The sequence below is a fragment of the Pezoporus flaviventris genome, unplaced genomic scaffold (assembly GCF_033815535.1).
Source record: "Pezoporus flaviventris isolate CSIRO_AGI_PZ_B2104156 unplaced genomic scaffold, CSIRO_AGI_Pfla_v1 ptg000025l, whole genome shotgun sequence".
NCBI lineage: Eukaryota > Metazoa > Chordata > Aves > Psittaciformes > Psittacidae > Pezoporus > Pezoporus flaviventris.
This window is the reverse complement of record NW_026892573.1, coordinates 9180761-9197405: the sequence shown is the minus strand read 5'-3', so window position 1 is coordinate 9197405 and position 16645 is coordinate 9180761. Positions and strand designations below refer to the sequence as shown.

Genomic DNA, 16645 nt, shown 5'->3' with positions numbered 1-16645 from the left:
AGCTCAGCATTACGTCAGATAGTCATAAGAAGCAATGAAAAAAGGCCCACACTATTTCTAATGCTTCCCTGATGTCACTTAATTGGAAAGAACTGGGTTGCCAGAATGCATGTTGAGATGGTCCATGCATAATCTCCGGCAGGAAGGGGGAGCAGATTTCTACTTTCATACCATTGTTTTTGCCAGAAGTAACATTTTAAGTGACTCCTTTATTCTTGCCTATCAGTTATGTTTCGTATAATTAAGGCTAATTAATAGGTATGAATAAATCTGATTCTGGTGGGAGTAAATTGTACTTACTATGTTTATTCTCTCCATGACTGACCTGTTCTGTGAAAGGCTTTATAAATCCACACTTCTAAGACATGGAGAAAAATGTGGCTGTCCCTGTGCTGGATGGTTTGCAGTGCAAAGCACAGTCATTAGAGTGTAAAAAGCTCCTGTTGAGTTCAGGCCTTAGAAGAGAAGATAAATGAGACACATGGTTCTGGTTTTAAGGCTGGCCACCACCTTGCTGCTTGGTATAGAAGAAGAGCTCTTAGATGCTAGCCTAGGAAACAAAGCTGGTCTGCCAGAGTCATTCTGATTGTTCATATGTCTGCTTTCCATTTCCATCTATTAAACACCATGAAAAGACAGCTGCCAACAGTGCTCACATTTTCCTTGTTTAGTGTTGCATGTAGTCTGGGGCTGTTGGCATCACTGGGATGTTATCCCTTCACTGAGGAGACTGCTGAAGGGAGAAGCTGTCTTTTTAAAAAGACATTTTGACACCTGATGGCTGTGAGAAAATTACTGCCTAGTCACCAAGGTGTGAAGTCTTTGCTGTATCCCATTAATGATGAGGGGGTACGTGAAGGAGAGGGAAGGGCCACACGCCTAAGGGTTTAAGCTATCTCCTCATCTTACCTGCACATACGTATTTTTACAAACTTTGGTCACAAAATATCCCCAGAGTATCTGGAGTGAGACAGAAATTTCTGGATCTTTATTGCTCAGTGTTTGGCATTTTTCCTGTACTAGACACCTCCATTTCCTAGTGCTTCCTGAACACAGTAAACAGCCCTCAGGTGGAAGTGACAGCTGTACCCAGGAAAGACTGAGAAAGTCTGTCTGGGCAAGGGAACTCCCTGTCCTCTCACCCACTCAGTTCACACTGTCTTCAAGGTGGCCTTTTCCCCTTCACACATCCACTCCCACATGGGCTCTCCACACACTCGAGGATGAGACCTGTGCTGACTTTTGCTCTCTCCTGATTCAAACTGAAGTGCTGTGGGATGCAAGTCTACATTTGATTAGCCACCGGAGTTGGAAATGTGACATACGCAATCTACCCGATAGCTTGGTGGGCACGGATGCATCCCAGGAGGTAGAGGTGAAAATCTTGGCCTTGTTGGCAAAATCTTGACCAGTCTCAATGCTGGTCTGTCCTGGGAAGGGATCTTGTGGCCATGGCTGCAGTTGGCCTTGAAGGTCTGCCAACCACAGAGCAGGCCTGAGGACCACTGGGCTGCACGCTGGGGCTAAGTGTGCTTGTGAAAGTCCTGAGCAGGCAGATTGATGCTCCTCCAGCCCGTTTCACTTGCCATAATGAAGATCACTCCGTAGGAAGAGAAGGAAGCCTCTTGCCTATTCAGGAGTTTCACAAGCGTGGTTCACTCGTGTTTCTGGTGGTGGGAAAGCCCCAGAATGTGGGTTGGGCTGAAGGGACAGCACAGGTGATCTTACAGAAGTCCTGCCTAAAGTTGCCTGAAAATGGGGGTTGGAACTTGATGATCTTAAGGTCCTTTCCAACCTAAAACATTTTATGGTTCTATGAAAATCTAATTTCACTTGAAAGCTTGAAACTGCAACATTCAAGCATGCAGTGACTACAAGCAGTAACCCAAATGTTTGTCCTTACAAGCACTACCCCACCTGTTACCTGGAAAATGGTCTGAACCAGGAGGAAATCCTGAGTACTGTTTCCTGAGAAACACACCAAAACTGGGCAGGAAATGGCGGTGTCAGAGCCTGGTGCAGTCACAGTCACAGTGGCAGTGCTATGCAAGCCCTTCATCTTCCTCCTCTGCCTGCCTGCTGCAGTGAGTCTGACTCTGACACATGGCATTCACGGACCACACTACTCCCGTGCAAGCCAAAAGGGTATAATAAATTATATAATATAATATAATATAATATAATATAATATAATATAATATAATATAATATAATATAATATAATTAATATAATATAATATAATATAATATAATATAATATATATAATGTATATATAATCATTTGCGTATGTATGAATATATGTGTATAAATATATCTCTGCATGTGCATGTATATGTGTTTGTGTGAAGATGTAACACGGATGTGTCAATGCTTTCAAGCCAAGGAGCTCCCTGAGAGGTTCTGCTTCAGGAGTGTCTCCTTTGTCTATTGAGAAGATCCCTTTCCATGCAGTGTTTACCTGTGGTAACCCCTGTTTTTACTGTCTCTGTCAAATGCTTTTCCCAGAAAAAAATCTACCCAGCAGCACTGTGAGATTTGGCACATTTGTTATTTGTGCAAGGAAAGCTGGGAAGCTTTGCCTGCGTCACAAGAGAGTGGCAATACAGCCTGGAAAATCACGCTTGGGGTGTAATACAAAAACTCAGTCCTTAGAAGAGACCCTTTCAGGCAAGAGTAGGAACACTTTACACCTGCCAGTACATTTCATCAGGCCTTGTGGTGACCATTCGAAGGAGGGATGGTGGCTAAGAAGCAAAGTCCTCACCATGAGCAATGCCTCAAAAGTTGGAATAGTGTGTTGTGCAACTTTGCACAGCAGTCAGGCAGAGACACTAAAGCGGAACTGCTCATTTAGTGGGAAAATAAATCTGAGTTGAATTGTCCAGATTTATGTTTTGGCTGTGTTAGCAGAGCTAACCAACGCCCATACAAAACCTCTTGAAAAAAAGATCTTCAGGTCTTGCATGCGGGGTGGTCCCTCACGCTGCTGCCAGTACCAGTTCAGCAGTGGTTCAGTGGGTCAGTTGCTGAGGTGAGTAGCTCGAGAGAGGACGCCTTCCACACCGGAGCGGGCCGAAGCTCAGCGCCCAGGAGCCTCAACTCAGAGCAGCGAGAGCCCCCCAGGGAGCCTCAAGTCCTCGACAGGACCTGCCCGGGAGCCGGCAGCTCAGCTGACGAGAGCGAGCAGGGACTCGCAGGGGACGGAGCCAGGAGGATTGGCACCAGCCCTGACCGGTTAAAACCTGCCCCAGGGAGCGCGAGCGACCAGGAGGGCGGGCAAACAGGGCGGGTCAGCGCAGTTTGCGCGGGCGGGCGGGCGGCGTGGTGAGCGCTCGCCTTGTGACCAGGGCCCGGCCCGGGAGCTCTGCTCTGGCTGCCCCGGCGGTGGCCGGCGTAGGCACCCAGACAGAACCGATGAGAGGGGAGGCTGCAGTGCAGAGCTCGGGGTGTAGAGAGTGCCTGCACGGGTCTGGTGAGGGGAGGGTGCACAATGGGCAGGGCTGCGCTCCGTGCTCCCTGGTGGAGGCCCTCCTGCAGCAGGGGCTGAGCTGCGGGGTGCTATTAATAGGCTGCAAGATGTCAGGGAAGCTGAGAGGAAGCAGGAATGCTTGCTCCTGGCCCAAACTGTGCAGAGGCCTCAAGTGTCCACGGTAGCTCATGGCGGAAAAAAGGAGGCCACTAACCCAGGAATCTGGGAAATAGTAACAACAACAAAAAAAACCCACCCAAAGAACAACAACAACAAAAAAAAACGAAACAACAAAAAAAGGAGGAAGAGGGCAATTAAAAGTAAGGGGCTTCCTCCTAAATCTGTTGTCCTCACCCAGAACCGCTTTGCTGTCCTGCCGGGGGCTGATGAGAAAACGCACTCGCACCAGAAACAGACAGCTGATGCCCTGGTAAAGAAGATCTCTACTGGTGTTGCCAGGGAGAGGCGTCAGGTCATAGTAGTAGGGGACTCTGAAAGGGAAAGAAGCAGTAGTCTGTCAGCCTGACCCAGTCTCAAGGGAGGTGTGTTGTGTCCCAGGGGCACAGATCAGGGATGCTGCAGAGAGGCTGCCTGCTCTAGTAAGTCCCACTGACTGTTACCCACTTCTAGTGATACATGTGAGTGCTAAGGATATAGATAGCAGTAGCCTGGAGGACATAAGGGATTCTGTGGAGAAGGACTTGGGGCTCGATGAGAAGCTCAACATGACTCAGTAGTGTGCACTTGCAGCCCAGAAAGCCAAATGTATCCTGGGCTGCATCAAAAGGAGTGTGACCAGCAGGTCCAGGGAGGTGATCCTGCCCCTCTACCCTGCTCTCATGAGACCTCACCTGGAGTATTGTGTGCAGTTCTGGTGTCCTCGACATAAAAAGGACATGGAACTGTTGGAACAGGTCCAGAGGAGGGCCACAAGGATGATCAGGGGACTGGAGCACCTCCCATATTAAGATAGGCTGAGAAAGTTGGGGCTGGAGAAGAGAAGGCTGCGTGGAGACCTGAGCAGCTTTCCAGTATCTGAAGGGGGCCTATAGGGATGCTGGGGAGGGACTCTTCATTAGGGACTGTAGTGACAGGACAAGGGGTAATGGGTTTAAACTTAAGGGAAGTTCAGGTTAGATATGAGGCAGAAGTTCTTACTGTGAGGGTGGTGAGGCACTGGAATGGGTTGCCCAAGGAAGTTGTGAATGCTCCATCCGTGGCAGTGTTCAAGGCCAGGTTGGACAGAGCCTTGGGTAACATGGTTTAGTGTGAGGTGTCCCTGCCCATGGCAAGGGGGTTGGTACTAGATGATCTTAAGGTCCTTTCCAACCCAACCCAAACCATTCTATGATTCTATGATTCTTTGAAGCACAGATTTTCCTGAGCCAGGTTTTGGTTTACTTTTCCCTCTTTCAGGTTGTCATGGTTTAAACCCAGCCATGCAGCTCGTTCACTCACTTCCCCCCCTTCTTGTCCTCCCCCTACTCCCAGAGGGATGGAGAGGAGAACTGGAAAGAATGCAACTCCCACTGGCTGAGATAAGAACAGTTTAGTAACTAAGGTATAACACAAATCACTACTGCTACCACCAGTAATAATAATGCTAAAAGGAAATAACAAGGGAAGAGAACACAACACCTCAGCACCAGCCGACTGATAACTCCCCCCCCCCCCCCAGCCCGACCGAACACTGACCGATGCCTAGTCCAACCCCGCAGTCCTCGCCCTTCTGGGTAACTCTCAGTTACATCCTGGGCATGACGTGCTGTGGTATGGAATACCTCTTTGGCTATGGGTCAGGTGTCCTGTCCCTGCTTCTTCCCAGCTTCCCCTCCTCCCTGGCAGAGCATGAGGCTCAGAAAGTCCTTGGGCAGACCAAACATTTGAGCAGCAACTAAAAACATTGGTGCTATCAGCACTGTTCCCAGGCCGAAAGTCAAAAACACAGCACTGCTTCAGCTACTAAGAAAGAGAAAAAAAAGACTGCTACTGATGAACCCAGGACAGTATCCACTCCTTATTCCATCCCATTCACATCATGCTCAGATCCCACATTTTCAATATACCATCACTCTTATCTAAGTGCACTCTTATCTTAGTGCATGGACCAGTCCCTGTAAAGCTGGCTGAGTCCATCTGGTCCATGATGTCAGGCTCCATCTCTTGTAACGGCCTTTCAGAACAGGAGAGGCTGTGTGCAGTGTTCACACTCGTGAATAACCTGGGCAATAGTGTCCATTGCTAAGTCCACCCCTCGATCATGAGTCCATCTCTGCGTTGCATCTCTGCTCTGATGGCCTGAAGTGCCATTGGCCCACCAGGCTCAAAATAATTCACTGTTCTCTTCAGCAGTTTCTGCAGCTTGTCGCTGGGGACTCCACACAGCTGCCTTGCACCTCCGATGCTTCCAAAGCACTGGAGGGGCCCAGTGGACTAGATACTTGCCCGTACTGTCCCAAACACCCTGCCACTCATGACTGTCCAGCCTTGGGGAAAATCTCCTGGTACCCCTATATCGTCATCTAACCGCAGACAAGACCCAAACCTGACTCTGCTTAACTTTTGAGATCAGACAAAATGGTGGTGGGTAAAACACAGTATGCGTGTGTGCCAACATGCTGATCCCCATCACAGTCAGCAGGCAGGTCCCAAGGATACCCAAAGGCCATTCAAAACCTTCAGAACTCTCAGTTGATGCTGATGTACTTGTCACTGGGGCTGGTGTAGCTGCTGTGCTTGCCGGCTCTCCCACCGCCAGCTTCTCTTTTTCTGAGTCCAGCTCTTCCTCCTCTGCCTTGCTGGGAAATGCTGCCTGGTCTCCTGCATCCTCCTGGGGCTCGGCGGGCGGCTTCCGGGGAATGCTCTCGGCCGTCGTGGGGATGGGCTCAGCCGCGGGGCTCGGTTCCTCCGCCGCCTTCTCCCGCTGCTCGGCAGCCGCCTCCTTCCACTCCTCGGCCGCCCCGACCTCGTCCATCGGCAGCCGCTCCCTGCCGGCCTCCGGCCCCGCTCCTGCCGCCGCTTGGTCCCCAGGGCCGCTCTCCCGGCCCGCTTCGGCGGCCGCCGGCTCCTGGGGCCGCTCCCCTTCTGCTCCCCGCGGCCTCACGAAGAAGGAGGCGACGACGAGGGCCAGGGTGGTGAAGAGGAGTGGGACGGCCAGGTTCAAGTCCACGGCCACGTCCGTCCCGCCCTGCTGCTGGAGCCCGCCAGCAGAGAAGGCTGCATAGAGACCTCATAGCAGGGTTCCAGGTTTCCCTCATGGGTTCTGAAAAGCCCTCGGTTGCCCCAGAAGGGTTCTCAGTTGCCTTGTTGAAATCTATTTTTGTGGCTGCTAAAAATACATATTTATTGTGTGGCTAGGAAAGAACTTCTTGGTCTGGCTTAGCAGCTGCTCAAAGTGATGTGTAAATGTGCTTTCAGCCTCAGGTACAAAGCAGGGTCCCTTGGTCTTTGGTTTGACCATGCAGAAGTCACTAGTGAAAGAGCTCCTGGCAAGTCTGGTGTACAGCTATGGCATTTTCCTTCCCAGTGAGTTGTTTCAGCTACTGGAAAGGAGTTCCTGCTGCCAGGTGGATACTACAGTCACCAGTATGCCCTCCTATGCAAGATAAACACCTCCTTGTGTAAGACAGGTGCAAACACACTGGAAAAAGTCAGGCAGCAAAGCCGGCTTATCCAGACTCCGGACTGAGGCAGGTGTGTGGGCAAGGAAAACAGGAGTTCATGGCTTCAGGAGTTAAAAAGAATATCCTCATCTGACATGCAAAGTGACCCTCCCATGGAAACACAGATAAACAGAGATTCCATGAGAGTCTCTACAGCGATAATGCCCTCATGAAGCAGCTGAGAAGGGCTCTCTTTGATGTAGTTCATGTACTGTCCCAGACCAGGCTCTCCTGAGAATGGGAGTTCCCAGTTACTCCCAGTTACCCCTAGAAGGGTTCTCAGTTGCCTTTCGGACGTCCCAGTTACCCCAATTACTGTAGTAGTCCAGGGATAACTACAGGTTCTTGAGGGGTTCTCAGTTACTGCCTGTTCCCCTGATGGGCATGGGGTTGCACTTGAGGTTCCCAGTAACCCCCAGCAGAGTTCTTTTTGTGCTCAGGGGTTCCCAGTTACTCCCAGAAGGGGTTTTGGTAGCCTTTTGGGGTTCTCAGTTACTCCCATTTCTGAAAAGCCCTCGGTTGCCCCAGAAGGGTTCTCGGTTGCCTTTGAGGGTTCCCAGTGGTTCCCAGAATTGTTCTGGGTTGCCCTAAGGGGTTCCAAGGTAGCCCCAGCAGGGTTCTGTCTTACCCTCAGGGTTCCCAGTTACTCCCAATTGCCCCCAGGGTGTGTTCCTCCCAGGCGTCCAGGGCAGTGCCCCTGAGGTTGCCATGGGCACCAGCAGTTCTCTCTTGTGAGATCATAAAGCTGCCCCTTAGAAAAGCGCCCCACGCGGCAGTGGGGACAGTGCGAAGCAGCGCTTTCAGCAGCTAGCAACGCATAGCGAAGAGGTGCTGGGATCTCGTGAGGAGAGAGGGCTTTTCCCAGTGCCCGGACAGTGTGCTCAGTCTGCAGAGATGCCAGCCAGGTTGGGCAGCTGGGAGCAAGGGGGCCCAGAGAGCAGGGAGGGATCGTGCCACAAGCCTTGTGTGCTGCCTGGCTTCCCGGCAGCAGCAGCAGCAGCCCCAGAGCATGGGGTCTGTCTGCCCCGCTGCCCTGCAGCACAGCAACCCCATTCCGGGGACACAGCCCTGACCCTTCTCTGGGGAGAGCCAAGCAGGGCCAGGCTGTTGTCCCTGTGTCAGGCCCAGAGGTCTTTGTGTCCCAGACCTTCTCAACGACCTGCAGGTCTTGGGCCCTCAGGCTTGCAGCTGTGCTGGGCACACATGGAATGTGGTAGCCCAGCGAGCTCCTAAATGGATCCCTGGCAAATAGGTGTTCCAACCCTGGGCTTTGGCAACAACAGCGCTCCCTCTCTTTTAGACAACTTAACACCTGCCAGAAGGACAGAGGGGGCCTGAGGCTCCTTTTCCGGCTGCTTCCCATCCTGTTCAGTGAGTATCCCTGACCAAAAATGGTTCCCTCAGCCCTGGGAAGAGGGACCAGCTCGTGAAGAAAATAATCATCTCTTGACAATGTGACTCACAGCTCTTGGCTACTGGTGCGGTGCGACGATGTGGCTCAAGGATGTGTTGTGGGTAAGCGCCTCTTGCTGTGGGGAAGTCAGCATCTGCAAAGGCCATGGCTCTGCCCTCCTGCCTTCCCTGAGAACATGGGGCGCCTGGCCAGAAATACCCATCACCACTGGGGCGGTGTTGGGGGGAGGCACCTGTGCTCATCCTCCAGTCTCCTCAGTGGCTTGATGGGGTTCAGAGTGGGGCTCCTCCTCAGTGACCTCCACAGGGTGGCAGGCTGAAGAGGGGAGCACTGTGCCAGAAGGTGCCTTTGCTGCTTGCATACCTCTTGGAGGGCTGTGGGGTTCAGATGGAGACCCAAAAGCTTCTCTGCTGAACGTGGCTGGTTAGGGAACCCAACCTTTGGGTCAGGGTTTCTCCAAAGTGACTCAAAGCAGCAGGATGTTCTTCCAGCTCTACCTAGGGTAGTCTCCTTTGGGAAGCCCTGGCAGTGATCCTCACGCTTATGCGGTATGTTAATTTTGCAGACGTCCAGGCCTCACGGAGCTGAGCAGGAACTACTGGGGTAAGAGTGCTTTCTTCCTAAGGGGCACACCCTGTGGAGCTGTCTCAGACGGCCTCGTGCTGCCTGCCCTTGCCTTGTGTCCAGGGATCTTGATCCTCCCTATGGGTGGTGGAAGGGAGCCATCTGTAAGCCGGAGGAAGGAATGGGGCTGGGGAATGCGGGGTGACCCAAGCCCATGGGACTCTTCTCTGCATGGCATTTGGAGCCTGCCCACAGGGGCTGGCAGCTGCTGGTCAAGACCTGCTTTTCCTTTGCTTCCAGCAATTCACAGGCCCAGGTGAATCAGGACTTCAAGCAGAAGGTGCCTCAGGTGTATGCTGCTAGGGGAAGAGTACTGAATATTGTGAGAGAGGTCCTCAAAGACCATGCTGTCCAAGAGGAGCAAATAGAGGTAAAGCTGTTGGGGCTGGATCACAGACCTCGCTGCCTTTCTGGGCACCCTCCTGTTGCTTCCTCTCGGCACTCTCAAAGTCATCACTTTTTTCGACAGCTCTTGCCTAGGGTTGTCCGACACAGAGATGCTCCTCGGCTCTGTGCCAGGACTCGGTGTTCATGCAGAACTGCCCCATGTGCCTTTGTGTTCACTGCCATCTTGCCGTTCCCACTTTTTCCCCAGGAAATTCTGCAGTTGACAGAGGTGGCAATTAAGAAGGTGCTTGAGAACTATGTCCTGATGCCTGACTGGGCTCTGGAAGCCATAGGTATGTAGACAGAAAGTATCCCTGCCATCCTTCTATGTATGGCACTGCCCCGGGCTCTGGCACTGCCCCGGGCTCTGCTAAGCTCTGCTTTCAAGCCTGAGAAATACATGGTAATGCACTGCTGCTCCTCCTAATCTCTGCGCTGTCTTAGTCAACTTCTGTCCACCTTCATGTCAGGTGCCAGCATCGATGAGGAGAGGACATCCAAGAGTTACGGTGGGGAAGGCATGATGACCTGGCTGCTTTCTCTATTCACCTTCTTATTTGCAAACCCTCCAGTGACAATCTTGCAGGTATGACAAGGGAAGGCCTGACCTGTGGTTCAGCTCTTTGCTTTCAGGTTGGCAGACCAAGTGCACAGCATTTACTGCTGATGGTCATGGCTTTCTGGTTTCAGCCCAGTGTTACCCCTGGCAACTGCTGGCCTTTCCACGGATCTCAGGGCCATGTGGTCATCCGGCTGCCTGTGCACATCTGGCCAACAGCTTTCACCGTCTGGCACATCTCCGAGGCAGTGTCTCCCTCTGGGGAAGTCAGCAGCGCCCCCAGAGAGTTTACTGTCTTTGTAAGTCTTTGCCTTGTGCTTCTCAGGGGGGGCTGGCCCAAGAGAAAAGACATACCTGAGATGTGCTTCTTGTGGCACCTCCTCTCAGCACCCCATCCCCTATGGGTATGTGGGGGTCCTGTGCCTCTGGGAGCTTCTTCTCGGCTTCATGCCCAAAGATCCTGGAGCATGTGCTCAAAGCACCCTGACCCACAATCACCCTAAGCTGTGCTAGACTACTGCTGGAGCCCAGGGAGGTGGGGAAGGGTTCCTGGGTTCAGCCTCAGCATGCCCTTTTCCTGGTGCCCTGCTGGAGCATGACCCACTCCCTTTGTCTCTTTTGTCTCTTGTCTTCAAGGGAGTGGATGAGGCAACGGCAGAAACTCTCTTGGGAACATTTACCTACGACGTGCACAAGGGGATCGCTCAGACGTTCCATGTGCAGGTACTGCAAAAGCTGTGGCAGAATGCCTGGGAAGAAGGCAGGGTTGTCTGCAAGTCCCTGGAGGAAACAGTGCAGAGTATCACCCCAGCCAGCCCCTGCTCTCCCATGCTCCTCGCTCCTGTGGGGAGGATGGCAAGAGGAGACCAAATGGGGCTTTGCTTTGCTGCCAGAGACAGCTGTCCCACCTTAAGGGCTTTCCTTTTTCTTCAGGCAGCACAGAGAAAGCAGCAGTGGGAAGGGGACCGGGAAGGGAAACAGTCCCACTAGAGCAGATGGTGGGAGTGAGGGAGGCAGACATCTTACCTTCAGTGAGACCCTCCTCACATCCCACGGCTGCACCGGCAGCAGTGCTCCTCCGGTTCCCAATGCTCTGCTCAGCAAGGCTTCAGGGCCTTTGCTTTCCAAGCACAGAGGGCTCCTCCATGGCCCTTGCAAGGGGACATGTGGTTGCCCTTGCTTCCTCCTTTCGTCAGGAGCCCCAGTGATGTGTTGTGGCTCTGGCCACCTGTGTAATGATGGGTCCCCTCATTTTTTTACAGAAGGAGCTTCCCGGGACCTTTCGTTACATCAAATTCCAGGTGCAGAGCAACTGGGGAAATCCAGAGTACACGTGTGTGTACCGAGTACAGGTTCATGGGACGATGGCGAGCCACACCACCACCTGAAGGCCCTAGAGATACTTTAGGAAAAATAATAAAACAAGGATGTGTGCAGTTGGACTTGAGTATGTTCCTTGCAAACATTCTTCCAACGATGGTTCCATAGCTTGCACCACTAGTGGGGAAGGGAACTTTCTCCCTTAGGAAAAAGATACTCATGGTCTGGGCTGCAAAGGACGGGACAGGGGAATGGGGCTTGAAGGAGAAGCCCCAGTGGTCCAGCTCCAGCTTCTGCAGCGCAGGGTCTCTGGGAGAGCAGAATCACAGCCCCGGGAAAGCCCTCCCGCTGGCACTGAGGAGGAGTGAAGCAGGCTCGTCTGCAAGGCTTGCCTGCCCTCCTTTCCCGAGCAGTGCACAAAGGGCCTCGGGACATCCTGGCTCACAGGTGCCCCATCTTCCCTGGAGCTGCTTCGTGCAGGAGGGGGGCTTCCCTCAGAGATGCTGCACTGGCTGGCCTCCTGCTGGCTCGGCAAGGTGATGAACGGGGGAGCCCTTCTTCAGGCAGGTCACACCTATGTGCAGTGCATGGCTGAGCAGAGAGGCCAGCAGCTTGAAGGGACTGAGGACACCCTCTGGCCATACACTCAGCTCCCTGTTCTCTGGGCTCTGCCTCCTGCCTTGCAGTAAGGGCAGGGCTCTTCCCAGCAGCCGCCGGAGAAGGCAGCCTTTCCCTCCCTCCTTTCTAAAGAATATCCTGACAAAATATCCTGTCCAGCTCTGCTGGCAAATCAGCTGTGGGTCTCCTATGACTCCCAGTTGCCCCTAGAAGGCATCTCACTAGCTTTTGCACTATATCTACCTTTCTGACTTATTTTGGGAAGGTGGTGTCTACTCTGGCTTTTGTCTGTATCCCACATTTCACAGAGTAGTTGCATCTGCTGAAACACCAGCACATGCAGACACCAGTGACAGCCCTGTGCCTTGGAGGGCCTCTTGCAAGGACATGCAGTTTCCCAGCTATGCTTCACTAGCACCCAGAGATCCAGTCCAGGAAGGTAATGTACAAACCCTACGAGAGTACTTTTCATCCCCTGCTCTTAATAAATCAAAACCCCAGAGTACAGAGTCAGGTACTGGCGAAGAGGCAATGCTGTTATTTATCCACAATCATACATGGCATAGTCATCTTGCTAGGTCAATAGGGAGAGTTTTCACTTGATCTGAAGGTACTTTATTAATACTACTGGCTCGTAGAGCATTTAATTTAGGTTTTATATCAGAATGATCAGGTTGTAGAGTCTCACAAACCCACAAAAATACTTACAGACCTTCGCACTGAGGACCCGTTTGGGGTTTGACATATGTGCTGGGTCACACTTGGGATTCACACATTTTACTACATATGCTGGATGTGCCAAGTCTGTAAAGTCGGCTGGAATGGGTGGTGCTTTTAATTAACACTACAACTCTGTCCCACACAATGAATAGTTTTACTCAATCAAAAGGGCTACTGAGTAGCTTAGGCTAAGTAGAGAGAAATCTTGTAAATATTCCTTTGCTGAATAACCTCTGAGCAACTCCCTGCTCCATTTATATTGCTTTGAGGTCAGGCAGGAAGCATTGCTTGTGTGCTGAAAATTAAGTTTTTTAAGATTTCTTATAAGGTCTCTAATACTTGTATTTTTAGAGATTTAAAACAGATTGGTATTGTCAGTTTTGCATTCTGAAGGGCATGAGTCTGTGTGGGAATGTCATTCGTGATGTGGCTGGACCATGAACCTTATAACACATAGTTTGCTCCACATTTCACTGACAGCTCTGATGCAATAGGAAAGTCAGAGGGCAAGACACACATTGTATGCAAACAGGAAAATAATTTCTGCTGGGATCTCTTAATAAATGGTAGATAGTTTCACACCTTTGCTGTAGCCTGCTGTCAGCAGTACACAGAGCAAGGTTCCTCGATAAATTCTTTGTGAGTAGGAGATATCCAAGACTCTACCTGGCTTCTCAAAGACAGAAGCCTGTTGAAGAGGAAAACCAAATATGAGGAGGATGCATAAGAAATGTTCTCTAAGACTAAGCAGTGGTGTGACAAGCCTGACCAAAGAAATTATGAAGGGATAATGGAGACCTAAGCCTGTTTAGGTTTATACAATTTATAAATTAAGTTGGTTATGCACATTTACCTGTGTCCTAGGTTCATCAGTAGCAGTCATTTTTTTCTCCTTCTTAGTAGCTGAAGCAGTGCTGAGTTTTTGACTTTCGGCCTGGGAACGGTGCTGATAGCACCGATGTTTTTAGTTACTGCTCAAATGTTTGGTCTGCCCAAGGACTTTCTAAGCCTCATGCTCTGCCAGGGAGGAGGGGAAGCCGGGAAGAAGCAGGGACAGGACACCTGACGCATAGCCAAAGAGGTATTCCATACCACAGCACGTCATGCCCAGGATGTAACTGAGAGTTACCCAGAAGGGCGAGGACTGCGGGGTTGGACTAGGCATCGGTCAGTGTTTGGTCGGGCTGGGGGGTGGGGGGGGAGTTATCAGTCGGCTGGTGCTGAGGTGTTGTGTTCTCTTCCCTTGTTATTTCCTTTATCATTATTATTACTGGTGGTAGCAGTAGTGATTTGTGTTATACCTTAGTTACTAAACTGTTCTTATCTCAGCCAGTGGGAGTTGCATTCTTTCCAGTTCTCCTCTCCATCCCTCCGGGAGTAGGGGGAGGACAAGAAGGGGGGGAAGTGAGTGAACGAGCTGCATGGCTGGGTTTAAACCATGACAACCTGAAAGAGGGAAAAGTAAACCGCCCCCTGTGAGTCCCTGCTCACATCAGCTGAGCTGCCGGCTCCTGGAAAGGTCCTGTCGAGGACTTGAGGCTCCCTGGGGGGCTCTCGCTGCTCTGAGTTGAGGCTCCTGGGCGCTGAGCTTCGGCCCGCTCCGGTGTGGAAGGCGTCCTCTCTCGAGCTACTCACCTCAGCAACTGACCCACTGAACCACTGCTGAACTGGTACTGGCAGCAGCGTGAGGGACCACCCCGCATGCAAGACCTGAAGATCTTTTTTTCAAGAGGTTTTGTATGGGCGTTGGTTAGCTCTGCTAACACAGCCAAAACATAAATCTGGACAATTCAACTCAGATTTATTTTCCCACTAAATGAGCAGTTCCGCTTTAGTGTCTCTGCCTGACTGCTGTGCAAAGTTGCACAACACACTATTCCAACTTTTGAGGCATTGCTCATGGTGAGGACTTTGCTTCTTAGCCACCATCCCTCCTTCGAATGGTCACCACAAGGCCTGATGAAATGTACTGGCAGGTGTAAAGTGTTCCTACTCTTGCCTGAAAGGGTCTCTTCTAAGGACTGAGTTTTTGTATTACACCCCAAGCGTGATTTTCCAGGCTGTATTGCCACTCTCTTGTGACGCAGGCAAAGCTTCCCAGCTTTCCTTGCACAAATAACAAATGTGCCAAATCTCACAGTGCTGCTGGGTAGATTTTTTTCTGGGAAAAGCATTTGACAGAGACAGTAAAAACAGGGGTTACCACAGGTAAACACTGCATGGAAAGGGATCTTCTCAACAGACAAAGGAAACACTCCTGAAGCAGAACCTCTCAGGGAGCTCCTTGGCTTGAAAGCATTGACACATCCGTGTTACATCTTCACACAAACACATATACATGCACATGCAGAGATATATTTATACACATATATTCATACATACACAAATGATTATATAAACACATGAATGTGTGTGTATATATGAGTGACTGCCTTTGTGTCTGTGCATGTATAATTTATTATGTTCCACTGTATTTTTGACATTTGTTATGACATCTATAATTTGTGGTCTGAGCAGGCTGAGCCATGAAATGTGGTGAGCCAGACTGTTTGAATGTCTTCACTGAAAAATAGGGGGTTTATTTAACAGAAATTTTCCCAAAACAGTAATCTTGAAATCAGAAAAGAAATAAAATCTCCTTTTTCAATTTCTTATTTTTCATGCCTTAAGGGGAAAGCATGCTCTGTTGCACACCCTCTTTCTCTTTTTTTTTTTTCCCAAGCGCTTGCCAAAGGGCAGAAAAAGCAGCAAAAGGTAAGAAGCAGACATAGGGTTTGGTCTTGGCTATTGTATTTCTCCACTTTCTTCTTTTCTACTCTTTAATGAAAAATAGGAGGTGATATTTTAGGAGTAACAGAAAGCTGGCCTGCCAGTTTGTTTTCTTACCATCAGAATGATATCATGTTTTCCTAAACAAAAATAATTCACAAAAAATTTCCAACAAAAGAAAAAGTCTCTTAGTTTTTTCCATTAAGCGTGTTTACTGAGCGGCATTGGTGTGAATTGCTCTCTGCCCTGACTACCAAGGAAGACATCACAGGAAGCCCTTGGATGAGCAAGACAAACACTGAACTTAGGATGAGCAGCAGAGTTCCTGGCATCCAGGCATCCATCATTAACAGAGGCGTCCAAGGGACTTGCAGCTGAGGCAAGTGGTGATCGTACGTTTTCCCATTGTCTGCTCAGGTCTTCATACCATGTATGATCACCTTTCAAAGGAGAAAAATAGAGAACTGATGAACATCTGTCAGGTCCCAGCCTGGTTCTTGGGAATTAAAAAACACAGACCTGTGTTGCTCCTGGATGATGGGAGGGCAAAGACATGCCATTTGTAAGTGCTAGGAAACAGAGAGGTTTGCGGTCATTCTGGGCTGAGTTCTACATTGTTTGGGGTACCCCTGAGGATAGCCCAACTCCTTCACAGAGATGCTCTCTGTTGCAAAGGCAACACTATCAGCACCAGAAGGGACTCACTGTGATTCTGGGAAGTGAAGAATTACTTAGAAATTATGCAATCCTTTAGAAATCCCAAAATCAACCCTTTGAGCTAGGTGAATTCCTCCCATATGTACCGCAGTGTAGGAGGCCAGTGCAGAGGACAAGCAAGCATATGTCCCTCTCCCACACTATCAGTAGCATTTTAGCACTCATGCTTTTAACCTCGGAACAGCTCAACCATATTTGGGCAGGAGGTAGAAAAACACTGTACTGATGAAGCTTCGATGAATCAGAACCCTCTGTGCCATCAGGTAATGCAGAATATAAATATGACTTTAAAAGAAAAGAAAAGAAACAATCCAAGAAGACAAATGAGAGCAATGTATAAGTCCCCTCTTTCATCAAGAAGAAATACATCTTTTTTTTTTTTCCT

The 16645-nt window shown here is 50.3% G+C and overlaps 1 protein-coding gene and 2 long non-coding RNA genes across 3 annotated transcripts in view; all 3 read left to right on the top strand.

Annotated features, from left to right (window-relative positions):
• The window catches only part of LOC133271754 (uncharacterized), a 33203-nt gene extending 17299 nt beyond the window's left edge, over window positions 1-15904 (top strand). The window contains exon 3 of the long non-coding RNA XR_009744237.1: window positions 15806-15904. This is a non-coding gene — a long non-coding RNA (uncharacterized LOC133271754). The remainder of the gene's footprint in view (window positions 1-15805) is intronic.
• Window positions 7926-9019, top strand: LOC133271753 (uncharacterized). The gene is made up of 3 exons (XR_009744236.1): window positions 7926-8037; window positions 8433-8503; window positions 8598-9019. It is a non-coding gene; the product is annotated as an uncharacterized LOC133271753 (long non-coding RNA).
• On the top strand, window positions 9090-11552 carry LOC133271334 (SUN domain-containing protein 3-like). The gene is made up of 7 exons (XM_061457253.1): window positions 9090-9094; window positions 9411-9540; window positions 9766-9850; window positions 10028-10143; window positions 10248-10415; window positions 10753-10839; window positions 11379-11552. The coding sequence occupies exons 1-7, from the start codon at window positions 9090-9092 to the stop codon at window positions 11502-11504; spliced, it is 717 nt and encodes a 238-aa protein (XP_061313237.1). The 3' UTR covers window positions 11505-11552.
• Window positions 15905-16645: the final 741 nt, after the last annotated feature.